Below are 22,234 nucleotides of genomic sequence, written 5' to 3' on the forward strand. Positions count from 1 at the left end.
ATGCTCAATGATTAACTCCTGGGTAAATTTTAAGAAAGGCATTCTGCTCTTTAGTAATGGGAAAAGGAACCTAATTTTAGCCCTCCATTAATCTGAGACACCCTGGGTGTCCTTATAGAAAAAGATCTGATCATTTTTCTCCCTGCTTTAATTCTCTAAGGGTTTCTGTGGATATGCTGCAAATATTTCTGATTCAGTTGCCATTATCACAAACATTTAATTGAGCTTGTAGTTCATGTTAGGTACTGTGTTAGGCACAGTGATTCTGTGCATGGATTTGTCAAGCAGAGGTGCCAGTTACACAGAGATGAAGGGAGCTTGCCTGCCTAGAATGCACTAAACAAGCAACATAAGAGAGAAAATTATGTTAAGAATAATCATTACCACCTCTTGAGCACTCAGCGCTTTCTAGAGCCGAATACTTTTACATATGACATCCTGAAACACATGTGACATTGCCATAAGATGCAATTATTCCCATTTTATATAAGATACAACTAATGCCCAGAAAGGGTTGCTAAGTATGGGTAGTAAGTGGAAGAGCCAAGGTGCAAACCCAGTTCTGCAAGTCCATAGAGTGTGGTTTTTCTGGACAGTCAAAGATGGCTTTTCATCATCCTTTTCATCATCTAGTCCTCAGCTACAGGAGTTCAGGTAGGCTGGGTGGTCACTGTGTCTTGGGGCTTTTCATCCATTCCTTCATTAAGCCTAGGAGGTCAAAATTACCCATGACCTTCAGAGCAACCAAATCCAATGGTCCTTCTCTGTCTTCATTAAGCTTATACCACAGCTGATTCAGGTAACTGTTCTCTTGCCCATGCCTCTGTCTTCTTTAGCACCCTCAGCATCACACTCACCTGCTTTCCTCCCCGCTGGCCTTTGCCAGCTAGCTCCTCCTCTGCTCAAAAGCTAAACACTGAGTGTCCCCAAATTAATCCTCAAGCAAGTCACTCTTTTCTCTTTCCCTGTAGTGTTCTTTTCAAGAGCTGTGACTAGTATCATCATAAACAGGCAGATGATATCCATGTTCTGAAATTTATCCACCTAGTTGCCTACAAATTATCCGTCTTTTGCTTCTTTTCCCCCCGTGCCCCCATATCCAGTCTATTAACAAGTCCAGTAGGTTCTCGCACCAAAATAAATTCTAAATCTGTTCACAGCCATTTGTGTCTGCTGTGCTCTGACCATCATCATTTCTTGTTGGACTGAAACATGAGCCTTGAAATTGGCTACTGTGCTTTCGTCCTCATGCTCCAATAATCTTTTATCCAGAAAATGATCTTGAAAAAACATGGGTCACGTCGGGTCACTTCCCTGATGAAAATCCTTCAGTGAGTTTCCATGGCAGTTAGGATAAAACCCAACTGTTGCCACCATATGCAGGGCCTTATGTGAGCGGACGGCATCTGTATTATTGTGCCCATTGCTTTGCTCTCTTACCTGGCAGGCTCAACTCCTCCCATACTGGCCTTATCTCTGTTCTTCGAGAATGCTGAGACCTTTGCCTCCTGGAGTTTGTGGCTCTTGTTCACCCCTCTGCCTGGAATTTGTATCTAGTTCCTTTCCATCATTTAGTTCTCAGCTACAGTGTCTGTACTTTGATGGGACTTCCCCTTATCCAAAGTTGTTCCTAACTGTCATTGTTTTTGAGGACACCATAGCACTATCTGAATTTTATATGAGATTATAAAATTTTTTTCACATAAAAAAAAACCTTTCTTCTTCATGATGATGAGAACATAAGCTCCGTGATAGCAGGAATGCTGTCATATTCACCATTATATTCCATCTCTGACACTTAGTACAGTGCCTGGAACAAAGCAAATTTTGATATATTTTTATTGACTGGAGAAGTAAATGCTTCTATGAGTGTAATATGTCACCATTAAGTTAGAATTATCTCATTATAAGCCTTTCTTTAATATATAAACATCTAGAAGGTCGAGATTTTTTTTCTTGTTCCTTGTGTTTGGCACTGAATAGGTGGTTTGGTAAAATTCATTGTTTGGTTGATCCTTCCGCCCCCGGGGGCTCTGTCATGTTAATATGGGTCTCTCAATGAATGCTGAGGGCCCGAAAAATACACAATTGAAAAGTGTGACAGCAGGTGTCGTGTGGGAGGCAGCAAAGGACATTAGGACGCTTTCTGGTGTCTCTCAAATTATTTCAAGACATTTGCCTGTAAGAGAAGCAGATGTCAGGTCCCTAACTTCCCCTGGCCTGTGGAAGAACCAAGTGGTAATAGAGTCAGGCCCATGGACTCTCAGTCTGTCATCCCTCGCACCAGCCCAGCTTCCTCTGAAGTTTGTTTGCAGATGAAACTTTCTTTGCTGTTAGCTTGCACACACTTAAGGCAACAACTGTACCCCACGTGCTATATTCAGAGGTAGGTGGTGTTTATGCCTGTTTCCCTGGAGCCTGGTACAGTGTCTGACATGTTATAGGTGCATAGGAGATGCTTCTTAAATTCACTATAATTGATTTTTGAAGGGTTCCTCCTGCAGCCTGGGAAGCTGGTAAGTCATGGGGCTCACTCCAAGGGCAGCTTCTTCTCATTGCCCACTCTCCTCCACTTCACGACAGTGGGGTTTCAGGATGCTTTGGGTAAAGTGCAGCAGAACCTTCCTCCAGAGGAAATGTTGGGAAACCCAACTTTCCCTTTGGGCTCTCAGGATTGCCAACATGGCCAGCACAGTGCCTGACATATAGGAGGCACTTAATATCAGTTGCTGCTATTGTTAATCACCTAGCTCATGACAGGCTTGCAGCAAATCTTTTATGCTCCTTCTCTCTTCTCCTATTGCAGGAAATAGAAATATCAAGGGGAAAAGGGTCACAATGTCTCATTTCTTCCACAGTGTTTTTCACCGGAGTCATGCTTTAATTGCTTTATGGACTGTTTGCTTAGCTTAAGAAAGGCTGATAACAAATAGAAGTGAGTGGAATAAAACAGGGGGATTGGATTTTCAGAGGCTCTAGAGAAACATTAACAGGATTAGACATTAATAATACTTATTCTTATTGTTTTTAAAGATTAGTATGTGCCTATCGCTATGTTTATCCCTAATATAAGCCTATGAAAGCTTAACACAAGAATCCTAAAGTGATTTTGTGTTTCCAGGAGGAGTGAACTCCAGCAGGGAGAACTATCAATCCAGAGACTTTCATTCTGTCTTTCTGTCCTGAAAATTCTCTCCTCTTCTGGAGTATTAGGTGGGATTCTGTTTTTGTGATTTTGTAAAATTGAGATAATCAAGTAGGATTTTACTCAGTAGCTCTTTTAATAAAGCCCAAATGAAAGTGACTGAAGTATGATAGCTTTGTATTTCTTTCATGATAAAGCCTCAGTGGCCAGAAATCCAGGAAGGAGGTGATTATGCCCCATGAGTCATGGCGAGAACAGTGTTTTGCTATCTTCAGTGATTAAAGAACAAGAAACACTACAGTAAACAAACCAAGATCTCTGTCCAATTCTCACATCCATACATGACTACTGGAAAAACCATAGCCTTGACTAGACGGACCTTTGTTGGCAAAGTAATGTCTCTGCTTTTGAATATGCTGTCTATGTTCATCATAACTTTCCTTCCAAGGAGTAAGCGTCTTAATTTTATGGCTGCAGTCACCATCTGCAGTGATTTTGCTGCTGCTGCTAAGTTGCTTCAGTCGTGTCCTACTCTGTGCGACCCCACAGATGGCAGCCCACCAGGCTCTGCCATCCCTGGGATTCTCCAGGCAAGAACACTGGAGTGGGTTGCCATCTCCTTCTCCAATGCATGAAAGTGAAAAGTGAAAGTGAAGCCTCTCAGTCGTGTCCGACTCTTCACGACCCCATGGACTGCAGCCTACGAGGCTCCTCCATCCATGGGATTTTCCAGGCAAGAGTACTGGAGTGGGTTGCCATTGCCTGAGCCCCCCAAAATAAAGTCTGTCACTGTTTCCACTGTTTCGCCATCTACTTGCCATGAAGTGATGGGGCTGGATGCCATGATCTTAGTTTTCTGAATGTTAAGCTTTAAGCCAACTTTTTCACTCTCCTGTTTCACTTTCATCCAGAGGCTCTTTAGTTCTTCTTCACTTTCTGCCATAAGGGTGGTGTCATCTGCATATCTGAGGTTATTGATATTTCTCCTGGCAATCTTGATTCCAGCTTGTGCTCCATCCAGCCCAGCATTTCTCATGATGTACTCTGCATATAAGTTAGATAGGCAGGGTAACTAATGAATTTATGGAGGCTCAGTGTGGACAAGTCTGAGAGATGAAAACTCCAGAGGGACTCTGCTGTTAAAGGGATGGTAAAGATTCACACCTCCATGGACCATGTATCTTATTGGAGGAAGTCCTTTTAGAATTTTCTCAGGATTTAGCTCTTTGGTTATACCACTCCTGGTCAATCACTTTCTTCATGTTCTGAGAGGTTAGGGGAAATGATGGAAAGAGGGAACCAGCAACTAATGTCTCCGCCCCCAACTTGGTGCCTGGTCCCTGTGGTGTGCACTTGGCCTGCAAGACTTCAGGTTACTCTCCACACAACCCTATGAGGGTAGACACTGTCACCTCCATTTCACAGAGAAGGGTGTTGGGAATTCAGGGAGGTTGAGTAATTTGCTGGTGATCACAGAGTTCCTAAGGAATGGAGAGAAAACCAGCCTGCGTCAGGGGAAACTGGAACTCTGAAGGAAAGGCAGCAGGGCCTCCTGCTTGGGCTCTGCTGGACAGGGGAGCACCCATGTGCCAGAGACTCTGGACGACAATGGCTGGCCCCTGGTTTTGATCCAGAATGGGGAGTAGTATTTCTACTAACCTCTTCAATTGGAAGTGACCTTAGGAGTCTTCTGGGAAGTAACATCCCTGTGCCCTTTAATGAGACTATGGGAGGCCCACAATTGTAAACATGGCTGTCTTCTATTCTGGCTAATGATATGCGGAGCTGGTTGAGGAGCAGGGGTGAGGACCAGCCCCCCCGAGGTGCTGCACAGGAGAGCGCCTCTCTTCTGCAGTGACACCTGGGTCATTTGGAGGCACTCATGATGATGGACTACTTCTACAGAAAGAGGAGCGATTTATATCGCTTCTAGGCCCACAGAACTGAAAAGCTTCCGGAAGGTGGAAGACAGATCTCTCTCAGGCTCTTTTGCTCTGTTTTGCTCTGTTCTTTCTGTCAGCCTTTAGTCTGAATGGGTTATATGAGCTTCCTTTAAAAAACAAAGTTCTGAAAGCATCAAGCATTACTGGAATATGAAAATGTTTCATAAGGAAATTTGGATATTTCTTCTTTATTGTGCTGGTCACAATTGTATTGATTACTAATTTGATTTTCTGGTTAACAGCACCGTCTACTCTAATGGACTGCGAGGTCAGCGTAATTGGCTGTAAGGTCAGGGCAGCCATGAACTGCATATTCTGTTTTCTCCACTCCATTCTCAGTGCCCAGCACAGTTTGCTTACAAATGCTTTCAATGTGTATTGATGACTCAACTATTACGTGCATTACTGTGCTAGGTGTTGGAGGTATGAAGAACAATAGGACATGGTCTCTGCCCTGTAAAAGTATATAGTCTAGTAAGCGAGGCACAGACGTGCATGTTAAGTCGCTTCAGTCATGTCTGACTCTGTGCGACCCCATGGACTGTAGCCCGCTCGGCTCCTCTGTCCATGGGATTCTCCAGGCAAGGATACTGGAGTGGGTTATCATCTCCTCCTCCAGGAGATCTTCCTGGCCCAGGGATTGAACCCATGCCTCTTATGTCTCCTGCATTTGCAGGTGGGTTCTTTACCATTAGCACCTCCTGGGAAGCCCATACACAAACAGGTATCTCTGAGAAGTGGGGGGAAACTGTTGCAGAAACAGAAGGGTAAAAGGAGAAAGGAGATAATCAGAAGATGTCAGTGCTGTGATGTCTCTTATCACCCAGTGGAGAAGAAAGGGAAGGTCATTTTAGATAATCATGTTGCTGGAGGTTGGAGTTCATGAGCAGGAGAGGCAAGAGATGAATGTGGAAACCTAGCCTGTGGTCGAGTTGTCAACGGTCTTGTGTCTGCCACTAAGGAGCTGAGGCTTTTTCAACTGGGCAAAGAAAGCCTGACAGTCAGCAAGGAAACAGTCAGCAAGGAAACAAGACCTTAGTCTCCAATCACAGGGACTGGATTCTCCCAACAACCTGAACTAGCAAGGACATGGATCCATCCATAGAGCTTCTATAAAGGAATGCAGTCCTGCACACCTTGATGTTAGCCCCATGAGTCCTAGGTCAGACTTGTGACCTTCACAACTGTCAGGTAATAATTTGATGTTGTTTTAAGCCACTAAGTTTCCAATCATTCATTATGGTAGCAACAGAAAACAAATACAAGGGATTTCCCTGATGGTCCAGTGGCTAAGACTCCACATTCCCAATGCAGGGGGTCCAGGCTTGATGCCTGGTCAGGGAACTAGACCTCACAAGCCATAACTAAAGTCTGCATGCCGCAACTAAAGATCCTGCCCGAGGCAACTAAGACTCAGCACAGTTAATTAATTAATTAAAAAGAAAAAGAATACAAGGGACAAGAGTAGACCAGCTTCCTTACCTGTCTCTTCTGCCTCAGCCCTTTCCTTAGAGGTCCATGGCCCCTGTAGGTCTATTGTGGGGACATCTCTTTCTTCATTCTGATGATCCAGGACCCAAACATAATTTCACAGAAAAAGAAATAGCTCAAAGAAAAAACTGCAGCTCACTGGGCTGTGGACCAAGCTTGCCCACATCCAGGTTTTGCTTACCCTGCACATGTTATAAAAATTCTAGACATCTCGTTCTTTTTTATTTTTCTTTTTCCTTCCTTCCCCCTTTCTCCCCCTCTTCCTTCTCTCCCTCTTTCACTTCCTCCTTCCTTTTCTTTCTTTCATTTTTTCCCAAGTAAAGAACTCTGACAGCACTGGGTTTGCAGCTCGAGCTGATTGTCAATGTCCCCTTTGAGCTGTGTCCCCTTTGAGCTCATCACAGCCTCTACCACCTTGTTATCCCTTGGGGGTTACTTTACCCTCTCACATGACCCACCTGCATCCTACAGGTGATTGACTTTGGGACATTTACCTACTTCTGGTGTAATCTCTAACACCAGATCTCTGAGGATCTGAAGTTTCTTATTCTCTCACTTCAGGGATCTCTGAAGTGAGAGAATAAGAAACCATGGGAAGCAATCAGTGAGACTCAATGAAAGAGTACAGTTTTTTCCTACTCAGAGTGGTCCTCCTAAGTGTCATGTGGCCTTTTAAATAACATGCTTGCATATGCTTGCACACCTGTGCATGAATACACCTATGAGTGAGCGTGCAGAGAGAGAAAGAGAATTGAAAAACAAGCAAAGATCACAGTTATGAATGAGCCCACTGAACAACCTTTCTTTTCCTTCAGTGGGACCCACTTACTGCCAGCCTATGGGTCCAGCCTTGCCTCAGGCCACTGCAAGGGTAGGCAGGCCACGGCCCTGAGTTGGTAGTTTATTAGATCCTCGTCCGTCACCTTGTTGCTGGCCTGACATCTTCTCTGGTTCCATGTTCTGATTTCTGTTCTTTTGGACCAAGCTCATTCCTGGTACCTCAGTTCCAGTAACAGAGCTCTTCTTCATCCTTTTCCTGGCATCTTTCCTTAGTTTCTTGCCTGAGTTTTGGGAACTGGAATTCTGTCTCATGCCCTCTGCTGCTTCTGTTAACTGAAGTCCTTTTCTGGAGCCCTGGCCCTGTTGGGGGAGGAGGAGGCCTTACTCCCTTCCTCTGGGTCCCCTTATGTTGGATGCTTGCTCTGCTGGACTTTGTCCCAGTGCCCAAGAGGCTCCCCACTCCTTGCCTATATCCAGACCCGCCCTAGGCATATTTGCCTACAGTATTCCTGGACCTGTCATAGCAGGTCCAACAGCCCCACCCAGATGATTCTACAGTCCTGGGTGAGCATGAGTCCTGCTGTCCTCACATCTTAACATTTATCATCTTGAGAAAAGTCTAGGGAATAGAGGTCATCAGCATAGCAGGATACTTTGTTTGGAAATTAGACCAGATTCTCCAATAAGCTTTATAATTTTCCCTTGTCCTGCAACCCATGGAATCAATGAGCCATGTGGAGGGCTTATTTAGGATATTCTGACTCATTTTGCTCCCAATTGTCTTCAAAGGACAGAAAATGGGCCTTGTCACTCTGATGACAGTAATTTGGCTTGTAGGCTAGACATTTTCCTGAGTCTCTTTATTGATTAATTTGGCAAATGGACAGAATTCCAGGGAAGAACTCTTCCTTTGGTGTAGAAAGCTGTGCAGATGGTCACCATGCAATGAGAACTGGCCAGAGAATTGGAAGTGGTGTGTTCTGGTCCAGACTCTGAAATTCATTTACCTTCTCTGTGTGCCAGCTCTTCATCTATTTAAAAATAAATGATCTCAGACATGGTCACTCACAGGGTTGTGAGGATCTGCTGAGACAACGGGGGTGTGAGTCATTGTCCGAATGGGAGGATCCTTGAAACAAAAGATCCGATCTGATAAAACAGTACCTTGATTCCTAGAGTGTTTAATGCCATTTGCACATAGGTCTCCTGGGATTCTTCAACCACCTTGCATCAAGGATTTGCTCAAGGCCATGTGGCTGCAGAGTGTAACAGGTTTCCAGACCCCGAGGGTAGGTGTTCTGTTGCACACCCACCATGGAAAGACTGTCTCTGACTCCAGGATGGGATGGGGTGGGGGGCAGAGGTGCTTCTCTCCACTCCCATCTTAGCCACCACAGTCTGGTCCCGCAATGTCCGGGCTGCTCCCCCACTGATCTTTCTGGGGGCAGATGGCGTCAGGGCATTTCATTTCTGAGCAGAAAAGGTTCTGTCAGCAGGAGGAGGCTTCTGAGAGATGATGTGCCTCTGTTGGGGTCTGACTTTATTACTTCTTCTCCTTTTTGGTGCTGGGTAATTTTGGTCTGAAGGAAGAGAGAAGAGTGGCCAGTTATCACAGTGGCATTGAGGTAACCAGCGCTGTACTCTCTGCTGGTTGGTTGCTGTCCTCCCCTTCAAGTGTGGCGATGGCCAAAACCGAAACCCTTTTACCCCCAGCATTCTTATCCTCATCTTCCTCTTCAAGAACTTGTAACTCTGAAGCAACCCATTGTCTTTCTGTGCAAAGAGCCCCCAAAGTTTCTGGCTTGTCTTCCAGGCACCAGCACCAGCAAATGATACTTGGGCAGCTCCAAGCCCCTGTTGGACTTGCAGCAGATCTGAGAAGGTGGGATGGCTGGTGAGAAGCCAGGCCTGCCATTCATAGAGCCTACTGTCTATAAACTTGACCTTCCAGTAGCTCTTTGGCACTGTTTCCATGACGCCCCTAGGGATTCTCCTATAGCCCTAACTTACCATCAGTCCCGCTCTGATGCTTGTACAGAAGTGAATTAGGCTAAATCGGATTTTGACAGTCTCAAATCCTTTCCATCCTTATTGCAATATCTGGCCATGCAGAAGAATAGCTCTTCTTTCCTGTCTTATACATGATACTCTGGAGGACTGGAGTATTAGTGTGCTATGTTGCTTCAGTCAAGTCCCACTCTTTGCGACCCTATGGACTGTAGTCTGCCAGGCTCCTCTGTCCATGGGATTTCTTCAGGCAAGAATACTAGAGTGGGTTACCATGCCCTCCTCCATGGGATCTTCCCAACTCAGGGATTGAACTCATGTCTCTTACATCTCCTGCATGGCAGGTGAGAGCTTTACCCACCAGCACCACCTGGGAAGCCCCCAGAGTATTAGGGCAGCCAGCAACAAAAGATCATGTGGGACACTTCCCCCAACAATAGCATTCTACTGGGAGGTGGATCAGGGGCTCCAATTTCTTAAAAGTGTCCGTTTTGATGGCGGTGGGCAACAACCCATAGAGAAACCCTTCCCTCACTACCCTGCCTATAAGCCTCTTGAGAGGCTCAGCTTCTGGTTCTGTATGCCAAGGGGTGTCGGGATGTGGAGCTAGGTTTCTCCCCCCCTCCCATCATATACTTGGACAAAGTAACTTCTTCTGGACCAAAGAAGAGGACTTCCAGCTCATGCCTACCCTGGGACAGGACACAGCTGCATGGCAGAGATCGCATGTCTTGACTGAGTAAAGATGCTAGATGAAGCTAAAGACAAATACAGAGAAAAACACATCAGCACTAATGGCACAGGCACTCATCGGAAGGTCATTCCAGGACGGCCTCCAGGGAAGGAGCCGGGAGAGGGAGGGGGAAGCAGTGGTGCTCCAGGGACACTCAGGAGCCTCATTTCTGGGCTGCAATATATATGTATTTTTTTGTCTTAGGAGACATTTCATTTGGATGCAGAGGTCATGATGCCAACCTCATAGATCCAAGGAAGTAAAATAAGGAGATTAATCTGCCAGAGGAGCACTAGAATCACAAGACTTTAGGGCTGTTTGGATTTTACAGATCATGGGAATGTTCTGTAGCTGCCTCCCTCATTAAGCAACAAGGGGACATAAACGGACAAGCAGGTAGGGCAAGCTGGCACCTCATGCCTTCGGGAAGCAGAGAAGCAGTATCTCCCGGCCTGGAAACAAATGCTGACAACTGGGATAGAAAGGAAAGGCTGGTTGGGAGAGACCATGTAGACCACAGAGGCAGGTTTAGTGCTTGGGGGTGGAACTGGCTCGAGGCTGAAGATGGGGAAGAAAAAAGGATGTAGCAAGGACCCCAAAATGTGAAGCTAGAGCCAGAGAGTTTATTACAGGGATAAGAAGATCAGTAGCAGGAGCCTCTGGAAAGTAGACGGTGTAGGGTGGAGGTCCTGTTTCAGTCAGCAGGTACTCTCAGAGGGAGGAAAATGTTCCCATTGGGATGTTACTATTGTCTCTTAATAAAGATCACACACCATGCCTGGAAATGGTTGAGAGCCAGGAGAGAGATAGAGAAGCTTAAGGCATTCCCCTTCAAGGGTCTATACCAGGAGCCATCATCAGGAAGATATAATTATTCAAATGAGAGCTGTGCATGGAGCCCTGGAAGGGTGGTCAGGAGACCTGGTTCTCACCCCCATCCCTTGTGAGTGGCAGTCACTTCACATTTTGGGGGTCTTGGTCTCTTCCTGCTCAGTAAGGAGACTTGGCCTCCCGTCACCCTCTAAATGAGTAGTGGACTTTTGACATCAGTGGACTTCCACCTCCAACTCACAGTTTTGGATTGAACTTCCTGCCGCATCCCGAGGTTGAGGCCGCAACCACTCAATACCTCTGCACAAGGTGAATCTGAGGATGGCTTGGTCTCCTGGAAGGAAGAAGGGGCACAGCACAGTGGTGCCCAGCAGAGTAAGTCTGTGTAAGTCAGCAAGAAAGCCCCTGTTTACCATTCTTCAGATTATAGGATGTGAGTCATAGAACACTACCTCCACCTCCACCACCTCTGCAACGGAGATCGGGGGCGTGAGCCTGAGACAGGGAAGCAAGATGGCCCAGGACTCTCCAGGCTGAGAACCCAGGTGGCCTGACCCTTAGCTCAAGGCACCCTGCTGCCCTCTTCAGACTTCTGAAAAGATTTGGGCATTTGCTTCCTGGGAACTCAGCAGGAGGAAGGGAGCCAAAGGCTGGATGCTCTGGGGCCACTCCTAAGGGACACTTTCTGGCTCTTCTGAGTGAGCAGCATTTGCCCTTCCTGCCTCTCCGCTCCCTCTCCTTTGCCTCTCACTGCTCCTCTCCTCCGCTACCCCCACCGGCATCCCCAATAAGCCCTTTCACCCCCAGGGACATTCTGCCCCACATCCTAAATAGATTGCTGATTTCCGTCTGCTGATGTGACACTGACAAGAATGACGAGCAATATTCATTGACCCTTGGGGTGACTGCAGTAGGAGAGGTAGATGATGTGTTTCGGACTGAGGTGAGGACACTCTCAGAGGGGCAGGACACTCCACACCAGCCAGCCTTGCTTCCCTTACCATTTGGGGGGGTCAGCCAGAGATGCACTGAGGTCTCAAGGACCCTTGTTTGCATTACAGGAAGCAGGTGGGGTGCTTGTTTGTGGGGGATGGGATAGGGGCAGGGGTGGGTGTCTGGGGAAGTGGACGTGAGAATGGGGCGGCTTTGAGCTGAGACGACAGGACACTCAGCTCCTGCTGTCTCAGGATGGTTAGCGGCCATTTTTAAGTTTCTTGTCCTGTCTCTGTGTTTTGTCCTGATGCTGGTACAGTTCACAGATCTGTTATCTTTGTTCCCCGAAATTTCTACTGCAGACACATCCAGCCTTACCCCTTGCCAGGCACTTCCCTGTGAACCCTACTGCCTCTCTTTAAAATTCCCTTTTTGGCTCAAGTACTAATCTCACAGCAGGTATCTGGGAAGGGGCTGAGTTTAACTGCTCTGCATTAAGAAAACATACATATGTATATATTTATTGATTAATATATGTTAATAACTGTATAAGCCTCTCATAATCACACTGCTGCTGCTACTACTAAGTCACTTCAGTCGTGTCTGACTCTGTGCGACCCCATAGACGGTAGCCCATGAGGCTCCCCTGTCCCTGGGATTCTCCAGGTAAGGACACTGGAGTGGGTTGCCATTTCCTTCTCCAATGCAGGAAAGTGAAAAGTGAGAGTGAAGTCGCTTAGTCGTGTCCAACTCTTAGTGACCCCATGGACTGCAGCCTACCAGGCTCCTCCATCCATGGGATTTTCCAGGCAAGAGTACTGGAGTGGGGTGCCATTGCCTTCTCCACATAATCACGCTACCCAGAGATAATTCTATTGATACTGTATTTCTAAGTTCTTTCCTGTGTTTCATAAAAATTACATAAATACATATTTATATATATTTACCATGCTAAAATCATACTCTCCCTCCACTTCCTAATTTTCTTACTTAACACTATATCCCATGCCCGAGGTCAGGGGCGGCAGCGGAGTGGAACAACCCCATGTCCAAGGAGCGGTGGCTGCGAGGGTGCAGGAGGGCCGAGAGAAGCTACTCCACATTCAAGGTCAGGAGGGGCGGCGGTGAGGAGATACCCCTCGTACAAGGTAAGGAGCAGCGGCTGTGCTTTGCTGGAGCAGCCATGAAGAGATACTCCACGTCCAAGGTAAGAGAAACCCAAGTAAGACGGTAGGTGCTGCAAGAGGGCATCAGAGGGCAGACACACTGAAACCATACTCACAGAAAACTAGTCAATCTAATCACACTAGGACCACAGCCTTGTCTAACTCAATGAAACTAAGCCATGCCCGTGGGGCAACCCAAGACAGGCGGGTCATGGTGGAGAGGTCTGACAGAATGTGGTCCACTGGAGAAGGGAATGGCAAACCACTTCAGTATTCTTGCCTTGAGAACCCCATGAACAGTATGAAAAAGGCAAAATGATAGGATACTGAAAGAAGAACTCCCCAAGTCAATAGGGGCCCAATATGCTACTGGAGATCAGTGGAGAAATAACTCCAGAAAGAGTGAAGGGATGGAGACAAAGCAAAAACAATACCCAGTTGTGGATGTGACTGGTGATAGAAGCAAGGTCTGATGCTGTAAAGAGCAATATTGCATAGGAACCTGGAATGTTAGGTCCATGAATCAAGGCAAATTGGAAGTGGTCAAACAGGAGATGGCAAGAGTGAACGTTGACATTCTAGGAATCAGCTAACTAAAATGGACTGGAATGGGTGAATTTAACTCAGATGACCATTATATCTACTACTGTGGGCAGGAATCCCTTAGAAGAAATGGAGTAGCCATCATGGTCAACAAGAGTCCAAAATACAGTACTTGGATGCAATCTAAAAAACGACAGAATGATCTCTGTTCGTTTCCAAGGCAAACCATTCAATATCACAGTAATCCAAGTCTATGCCCCAACCAGTAACGCTGAAGAAGCTGAAGTTGAACGGTTCTATGAAGACCTACAAGACCTTTTAGAACTAACACCCAAAAAAGATGTTCTTTTCATTATAGGGGTCTGGAATGCAAAAGTAGGAAGTCAAGAAACACCTGGAGTAACAGGCAAACTTGGCCTTGGAATACGGAATGAAGAAGGGCAAAGGCTCATAGAGTTTTGCCAAGAGAATGCACTGGTCATAGCAAACACCCTCTTCCAACAACACAAGAGAAGACTCTACACATGGACATCACTGGACTCTACACATGGTCAACACTGAAATCAGATTGATTATATTCTTTGCAGCCAAAGATGGAGAAGCTCTATACAGTCAGCAAAAACAAGACCAGGAGCTGACTGTGGCTCAGATCATGAGCTCCTTATTGCCAAATTCAGACTTATATTGAAGAAAGTAGGGAAAACCACTAGACCATTCAGGAATGACCTAAATCAAATCCCTTATGATTATACAGTGGAAGTGAGAAATAGATTTAAGAGACTAGATCTGATAGAGTGCCTGATGAATTATGGACTGAGGTTCGCGACATTGTACAGGAGACAGGGATCAAAACCATCCCCATGGAATAGAAATGCAAAAAAGCAAAATGGCTGTCTGGGGAGGCCTTACAAATAGCTGTGAAAAGAAAAGTGAAAAGCAAAGGAGAAAAGGAAAGATAGAAGCATCTGAATGCAGACTTCCAAAGAATAGCAAGAAGAGATAAGAAAGACTTTCTCAGTGATCAATGCAAAGAAATAGAGGAAAACAACAGAATGGGAAAGACTAGAGATCTCTTCAAGAAAATTAGAGATACCAAGGGAACATTTCATGCAGAGATGGGCTTGATAAAGGACAGAAATGGAATGGACCTAACAGAAGCAGAAGATATTAAGAAGAGGTGCCAAGAATACACAGAAGAACTGTACAAAAAAGATCTTCACGACCCAGATAATCACGATGGTGTGATCACTGACCTAGAGCCAGACATTCGGGAATGTGAAGTCAAGTGGGCCTTAGAAAGTATCACTACGAACTAAGCTAGTGGAGGTGATGAAATTCCAGTTGAGCTCTTTCAAATCCTGAAAGATGATGCTGTGAAAGTGCTGCACTCAATATGCCAGCAAATTTGGAAAACTCAGCAGTGGCCACAGGACTGGAAAAGGTCAGTTTTCATTCCAATTCCAAAGAAAGGCAATGCCAAAGAATGCTCAAACTACTGCACAATTGCACTCATCTCACATGCTAGTAAAGTAATGCTCAAAATTCTCCAAGCCAGGCTTCAGTAATACGTGAACCATGAACTTCCAGATGTTCAAGCTGGTTTTAGAAAAGGCAGAGGAATCAGAGATCAAATTGCCAACATCCGCTGGATCATGGAAAAGGCAAGAGAGTTCCAGAAAAACATCTATTTCTGCTTTATTGACTATGCCAAAGCCTTTGACTGTGTGGATCACAATAAACTCTGGAAAATTCTGAAAGAGATGGGCATACCAGACCACCTGACCTGCCTCTTGAGAAACCTGTATGCAGGTCAGGAAGCAACTGTTAGAACTGGACATGGGAACAACAGACTGGTTCCAAATAGGAAAAGGAGTAGTCAAGGCTGTATATTGTCACCCTGCTTATTTAATTTTTATGCAGAGTACATCATGAGAAACGCTGGGCTGAAAGAAGCACAAGCTGGAACCAAGATTGCTGGGAGAAACATCAATAACCTCAGATATGCAGATGACACCACCCTTATGGCAGAAAGTGAAGAGGAACTAAAAAGCCTCTTGAAAGTGAAAGAGGAGAGTGAAAAAGTTGGCTTAAAGCTCAACATTCAGAAACGAAGATCATGGTATCTGGTCCCATCACTTCATGGGAAATAGATGGAAACAGTGGAAACAGTGTCAGACTTTATTTTTGGGGGTTCCAAAATCACTGCAGATGGTGAGTGCAGCTATGAAATTAAAAGATGCTTACTCCTTGGAAGAAAAGTTATGACCAACCTAGATAGCATATTCAAAAGCAGAGACATTACTTTGCCAACAAAGGTCCATCTAGTCAAGGCTATGGTTTTTCCAGTGGTCATGTATGGATGTGAGAGTTGGACTGTGAAGAAAGCTGAGCGCTGAAGAATTGATGCTTTTGAACTTGAACTGTGGTGTTGGAGAAGACTCTTGAGAGTCCCTTGGACTGCAAGGAGATCCAACCAGTCCATTCTAAAGGAGATCAGCCCTGAGTGTTCTTTGGAAGGAATGATGCTAAAGCTGAAACTCTAGTACTTTGGCCACCTCATGTGAAGAGTTGACTCATTGGAAAAGACTCTGATGCTGGGAGGGATTGGGGGCAGGAGGAGAAGGGGATGACAGAGGATGAGACGGCTGGATGGCATCACCGACTCGATGGATGTGAGTTTGAGTGAACTCTGGGAGATGGTGATGGACAGGGAGGCCTGGCATGCTGCGATTCATGGGGTCGCAAAGAGTCGGACACGACTGAGGGACTGAACTGACTGAACACTATAAAATAGATGTGCTTCCCTGGTGGCTCAGACACTAAAAGATCTGCCAGCAATGTGGGAGACCCAGGTTTGATCCTTGGGTCAGGAAGATCCCCTAGGAGGGCATGGCAGTCCACTGAAGTATTCTTGCCTAGAGAATCCCATGGACAGAGGAGCGAGGTGGGCTACAGTCCATGGAGTCACAAAGCATGGGACACAACTGAGTGACTAAGACTTTTGCTCTTTCAAATGGTAGGGCTGGATGGAGATAGTTGGAACAGGAACCTTCACCCATGGTAGTGAAGTAGCTTGCCACCTCCGTTACTGACCATGGAGTCTGAGACCTATGTCCCCAGAGGCACCCCGGGAGGTACCGCCAAGGAGGAGTGTGTGGGTGGGGTACCCTTTTGCTAGCACTGAGAGCCACAGATAAAATAAGGTGTTAATGCTTCTCTGAGGGCCAAGGTAATAAGATGGCCACCCCCCAGCAAATGCCCTCTGTGAAGTCTTACAGCTGGTCCTTCTGGGCTTTGCTCTCCCTTCATGAGTCTCGTCTGCTAGAGAATGGGGCTGTGGGTCACAGTGAAGCTTACCTCCACTCCAAGGAGGGTACTTGTACACAGGTTTGGGAGAAATTATTATGTCCTTGAACTTCTTTCCCATGTACTGGAAGTAAGACTGGATTGCCTTCCAGGCACAAAACCTATGAGAAAAATGGCTTCGAGTCACAGAGAGAAAACCACCCACTGAAGGGGCTGGACCACTGAGCACAGAGGAAGTGGGTGGGGACAAGTCCTCACAGAGAGAGGGTCGTGTCCTACAGAGAGGAGGAGAGCCCTGGGCCTCAGAGTGCTGCCTGCCAGAGGCCCTCTGAGGCCGCCTCTTTGTCCAGGCCCGGCTCCAGGGAATGCCTGGCCTGGGTGGGATGTTAGGACTTCCTTCTGGAATCACCAGTGAATGGAGTCTGTAAAGAATGTGCAGCACTGAGGCCTGGGTGGGGCTAACTGCTGGGATGCTGACTTCAGCCTTAGAGTGGGGCGGGGGGCGGCGGGGGCGGGGGGTGGAGGGGTTGGGGTGGTGGATGCGGGTGGGGGGCGGGGTGAAATCACTACCTATAACCCTACCTGGAACAGTCAGAGTGTCTGACTGGCCTCCTCCAGGGGCCTGATTCTTAGTTTCCAACCTGTCCCTTAACTGGGGGCTGTGATCCCCTCAGCTCATTCCCCAGAGTCCTTTCCCTGGAGTAGACCCTGGTTCCTCATGTAGACTCACTGCAACCTAGGAACTCTCACTCCCTAGAAACCCTGGAACATTCCCCACCCTTCCTCCATGGCCTCTAACCCTTTGCTCTCTGTCAGCCTGCCCTTGGATGGCAACCTCTTGGAGGTCAGTCTTGGTGTCTTGACCTCCACCCTTCCTCCTCCTCCCTGAATGGTACTCTATTCATTCACAGTTGGTTTTTCCCATTCCACTTACTGAACTGGGTGTCCCTTTCATCATGAACCACCCACTACGCCACAAATGCATTCTTTATGGTGCTTAAGAGACCAAGAGACCTGGCTTCTAGTCCTGGTTTTACTACTTACCAAGTGATCCTGGGCGAGTCCCTTAATCACTCTGAACCTCAGTTTCCTCATCTATAAAATAGTGACAGTAAGACTTTGCCCCACCCACCTCACAGCGTTGATGAGAGGCTGTCTGGGGTAAAGTGCATGAACACAGTTTGCACAACATGAAACTCTGTAAGTGCACAGGAAAGGAAGTAAAGAACTGGCTCCATGAGGATTAGGGATTCAAAGCCTGCCTGAAGCACCTCTATACTTCCTCAATAGGTCTGAGGAAGAGCTGAGCACTGACTCCAACCAGGAACAGCATGTATTTCTCAGGGGCTTCTAAATGTCTGGAAAGTTTCAGGATGAGTTTCCATTGAGTCCTGGTTTGGAGAACTAGAATCAAGTTTAGATTTAAGTGCTAGATAAAAATTGGTGTTCAAAAGGCTAACCTGGGAGCTTCCCTGTTGGTCTAATGGTTAAGACTCTGTGCTTTCACTGCAAGGGGTACAGGTTCGATCCCTGGTCGAGGAACTAAGATTCTGCATGCCACGTGGTGTGGACACACACAAAATAATAATAATAAAAAATAAAACAAAAGGCTAAACTGATTATCTTGATCTTAGATTTTTGTATTTTTTTAATTCTACATTAAATAATTTATTATCTTGGTGATTTTAAAGTAAAGGCTGATGATGGGTAAACAACCTGTGGTTTAGTCACTGAGTCATGTCCAACTATTATGACCCCATGTACTATAGCCTGCCAGGCTCCTCTGTCCATGGGATTCTCCAGGCAAGAATATTAGATGCCCATCAGCAGATGAATGGATAAGAAAGCTGTGGTACATATACACAATGGAGTATTACTCAGCCATTAAAAAGAATACATTTGAATCAGTTCTAATGAGGTGGATGAAACTGGAGCCTATTATACAGAGTGAAGTAAGCCAGAAAGAAAAACACCAATACAGTATACTAACGCATATATATGGAATTTAGAAAGATGGTAACAATAACCCTGTGTACGAGACAGCAAAAGAGACACTGACGTATAGATCAGTCTTATGGACTCTGTGGGAGAGGGAGAGGGTGGGGAGATTTGGGAGAATGGCATTGAAACATGTATAATATCATGTATGAAACGAGTCACCAGTCCAGGTTCGATGCACGATACTGCATGCTTGGGGCTGGTGCACTGGGACGACCCAGAGGGAGGGTATGGGGAGGGAGGAGGGAAGAGGGTTCAGGATGGGGAACACAGGTATACCTGTGGCGAATTCATTTCGATATTTGGCAAAACTAATACAATATTGTAAAGTTTAAAAATAAAAATAAATAAATAAATAAAAAAGAATATTGAAGTGGAGCCATTCCCTTCTCCAGGGGATCTTCCTGACCCAGGGACTGAACCCAGGCCTCCTGCATTGCAGGCAGATTCTTTACTGACTGAGCTACAAGGGAAGTGTAAACAACCTTTACTTCTATTTTAATAAACAAAAAAAATTTTTATTTGTAGGAGAGGGGAACCCTTAGGAGTCAGAATCACAAAATAGTCTAAATGTCCAAATCAGCCTGGTCTGGGAACATTTCAGCCAGCTGTCCTCTGGTCACTATCCCCTAGGGTACTGCCTGTCACTATGTTGATGGCATGAGCTGGAGCTGGAGTAGATCACAGGAGTTAATAACTGGCTGGGAAGACTGTGAGGACCTGGGCCAGTCTCTCAGCCCAAGCCATGACAAGCAGGTTCTGAAAGCAGTGGGCCTCACGTTGTATCTGTCAGGCAGCCATTTGGTTAGTTTAATGTTTGTATTTTGACCTTCACAGATTCCTCACCATGTTTTCACTTTGAGTTAATGGCCACATTTGCTACTTTAATCTTGAGAGATATGGCATGCAAATCTGATTGTCCATCTCCTTTGAAAATGGAAATATCTATAGTCGTGCCCCTAGTGATAATTATGGGATTTCAGCCTAACAGAGCAAAGGTTTTCTGGTTACTGCCTTCATGAGACTCCTTGAGCACAAATACAATTGTGTTAGTCTTGACAGAATTTCCCCCCAAGTACTTGCAGTCCACTCTCATCCTTGGGGCCTTCCCAGGTGGGGATAATGGTAAAGAACCTGCTTGCTAATGCAGGAGATGTAAGAGATGCAGGTTTGACACCTGGGTCAGGCAGATCCCCTGGAGGAGGAAATGGCAATCCACTCCAGTATTCTTGCCTGGAGAATTCCCATGGACAGAGGAGCCTGATGGGCTGCAGTCCATGAGGTGGCAAAGAGTCAGACGCGACTAAAGCAACTGAGCACACACGTACCCTCATCTTTAGGTGAGGAACCAAAACCTAAGAAACCTAACACCTCTTCCAAGCAAGCCCAAAAGAGAGGGGGAGCCAGTTACACACCCCTTGCATGGCTTTCCACCCTCTCACTCAGTGTTCAGTGTGAGGGATAGAGTGGGTGAGCAGGAGAAGGACATACCACTGTAGTTCCCACGAAAGTAGAAACTGAAACAGAGGGCTAGAGGAAGACAGAAAGGTCTCTCAAAAGTCAAATGTGTTTTTCTGACCTCATGGTCCTCAGATGAAGGGAGAAAGTTACCTTTTCCAGAAGTACATAATGATGGGGAAGACAGACATGATAGCCCCATGGAAGATGCTCCGATCCAGGTGGCCGTCTGAAATGGCAGTAAGGATCGCGTCCTTCTGGGCATCAGAGATGTTCACCTACCCACAGAGTGGGAGCCTGTCACTGGCAGAGGTTCCAGGGAAGGCAGGAAACCTCTTTTGGACCTCAGGACTTTTAAGACCATCCCCTCCCCAAAGGCAGAAATTTTTAATGGGACTGCTAGGTAAAGGTCATTGGGTTGACCCAGACTTAGGAGGTGCCTTATGAAAGCTTTCAGGATTCTTATAGGGGCAAATGCTTCTTGGCAAAAGGCCAGAGAGGAATGGGGGTCCTCCTTACTCTTAGCCTTGGAGGGACATCTGCATGCAGGTACAGCTTTAGGATGATACTAATTTTGGACTTCATTAGGATCACATCATTTTCGTTGTATGCCCGGTTGACTTGTCGCACACGAGCTGAACTCACCAAATCATTAAATCTAAAAAGAAGTAGTAAAGAGGAAATCAGCAAGGAGAAAATGCAAAATTAAACAGTGTTTCTGGCCCAGATCTATTTCTGTCCTAAAAACATAAGAGCTAGTCCTGAGCCAGGTCATTCATTCAATCATAATTCATCCATTGGCAAATGTTGAGCACCTACCACATGTCACAGGTTATGCCAAGTGCTTCTTCAAGTATATTTCTTCACTGCAAGCTCCCTTATTTATCCCATCCTCCCTTCTTTACCCATCCTGGACCTTCATTGGTTTTGCCTGCAACTATTTCAAGAGCTAAGTGTTATCTTGCTCTTTTTTCCCCTCCTGTGCTGACCCTCTCACAATTACCACCACTCTCTGAAGCAACGTATTCCTTTCCTTAAATTTTTTTTTATAATAGTAAAATATGCAGGACATACAATTTCCAGTTTAATCATTTTTAGGTGTAGAGGTCAGTGACATTAAGTACATCCATATAAACTGTGAAGTCATCACCATCAACTGACTCCAGAACTGTTTTCATCTTCCCAAACTAAAACTCCATACACAAAAAAACACTAACTCCCATTTTGTCTTTCCTCCAGCCCCTGGCAGCAACTGTCGTCTAGCAGTATATTCTTTTACTAACCAAAATATCTGTCAGTTATACCTTAAGTACACAGCATACTTCTCTCAGGCCATTTTAAATCTTAACCGTTTAAAATCTTCCTAAGAGTAGAGTACCATGGGCCTCCCATTATCAGCTTATTCTGCATGTCCATTCATATACTTGATCAGCGGGCAGTTATTAAGGTTTTACTCTGTGCTGGTGCAGTTCCAGGAGCAGGGGTTCAGCAGTGAACACAGTAAACTATATCCTGCTTTCCAGGAGCTCATAATCAGTGAGAGGAAGAAGACACATTTACGTAAACAGATGAATAATTCAATATGCAGTAGAATGCTGAGGAGACAACAAAAGGGGATGAGTGATAGGAAAGGGGGCAGGCACTGAGACTTGTACAACGAAAAAGAAAAAGACAGTCATCCGAAGATCTGAGGGCAGGGGCTTCTTCCCGCCAAGAGGGCAGGAGTGCAAAGGCTCTGAGGCAGGCACCATCTTGGGAGGGCACCGGTAAGACAGAGCAGAGACCCTCCTTGCTAGAGCGTGGGGTGAGTGGCAGGTAGCGTGAGGTCAGCTCCAAGATACAGACAGGCTCTGTTCATCAAGGCTCTTTAGGCAGTGAGAGGATGTCTGGACTTCCTGCC

At 46.0% G+C, this 22,234-nt stretch overlaps 1 protein-coding gene across 2 annotated transcripts in view; it reads right to left on the bottom strand.

Annotated features, from left to right (window-relative positions):
* Window positions 1–8,202: 8,202 nt before the first annotated feature.
* Window positions 8,203–22,234, bottom strand: part of RGSL1 (regulator of G protein signaling like 1) — a 61,876-nt gene continuing 47,844 nt past the window's right edge. The window contains exons 17-22 of one of the 2 annotated variants that reach the window (XM_044942755.2): window positions 20,854–20,992; window positions 20,488–20,612; window positions 16,930–17,039; window positions 11,172–11,264; window positions 10,058–10,124; window positions 8,203–8,939 (exon numbers count right to left, since the gene is read on the bottom strand). In XM_044942755.2, coding sequence (XP_044798690.2) covers window positions 8,903–8,939; window positions 10,058–10,124; window positions 11,172–11,264; window positions 16,930–17,039; window positions 20,488–20,612; window positions 20,854–20,992 — 571 coding nt within the window. In that variant the 3' untranslated portion in view covers window positions 8,203–8,902. Of the gene's footprint in view, window positions 8,940–10,057; window positions 10,125–11,171; window positions 11,265–16,454; window positions 17,040–20,487; window positions 20,613–20,853; window positions 20,993–22,234 lie in introns of those variants that run through there. The other variant, XM_044942754.2, reaches the window with a different exon arrangement.

This window comes from Bubalus bubalis, chromosome 5 (assembly GCF_019923935.1).
Source record: "Bubalus bubalis isolate 160015118507 breed Murrah chromosome 5, NDDB_SH_1, whole genome shotgun sequence".
Lineage (NCBI taxonomy): Eukaryota > Metazoa > Chordata > Mammalia > Artiodactyla > Bovidae > Bubalus > Bubalus bubalis.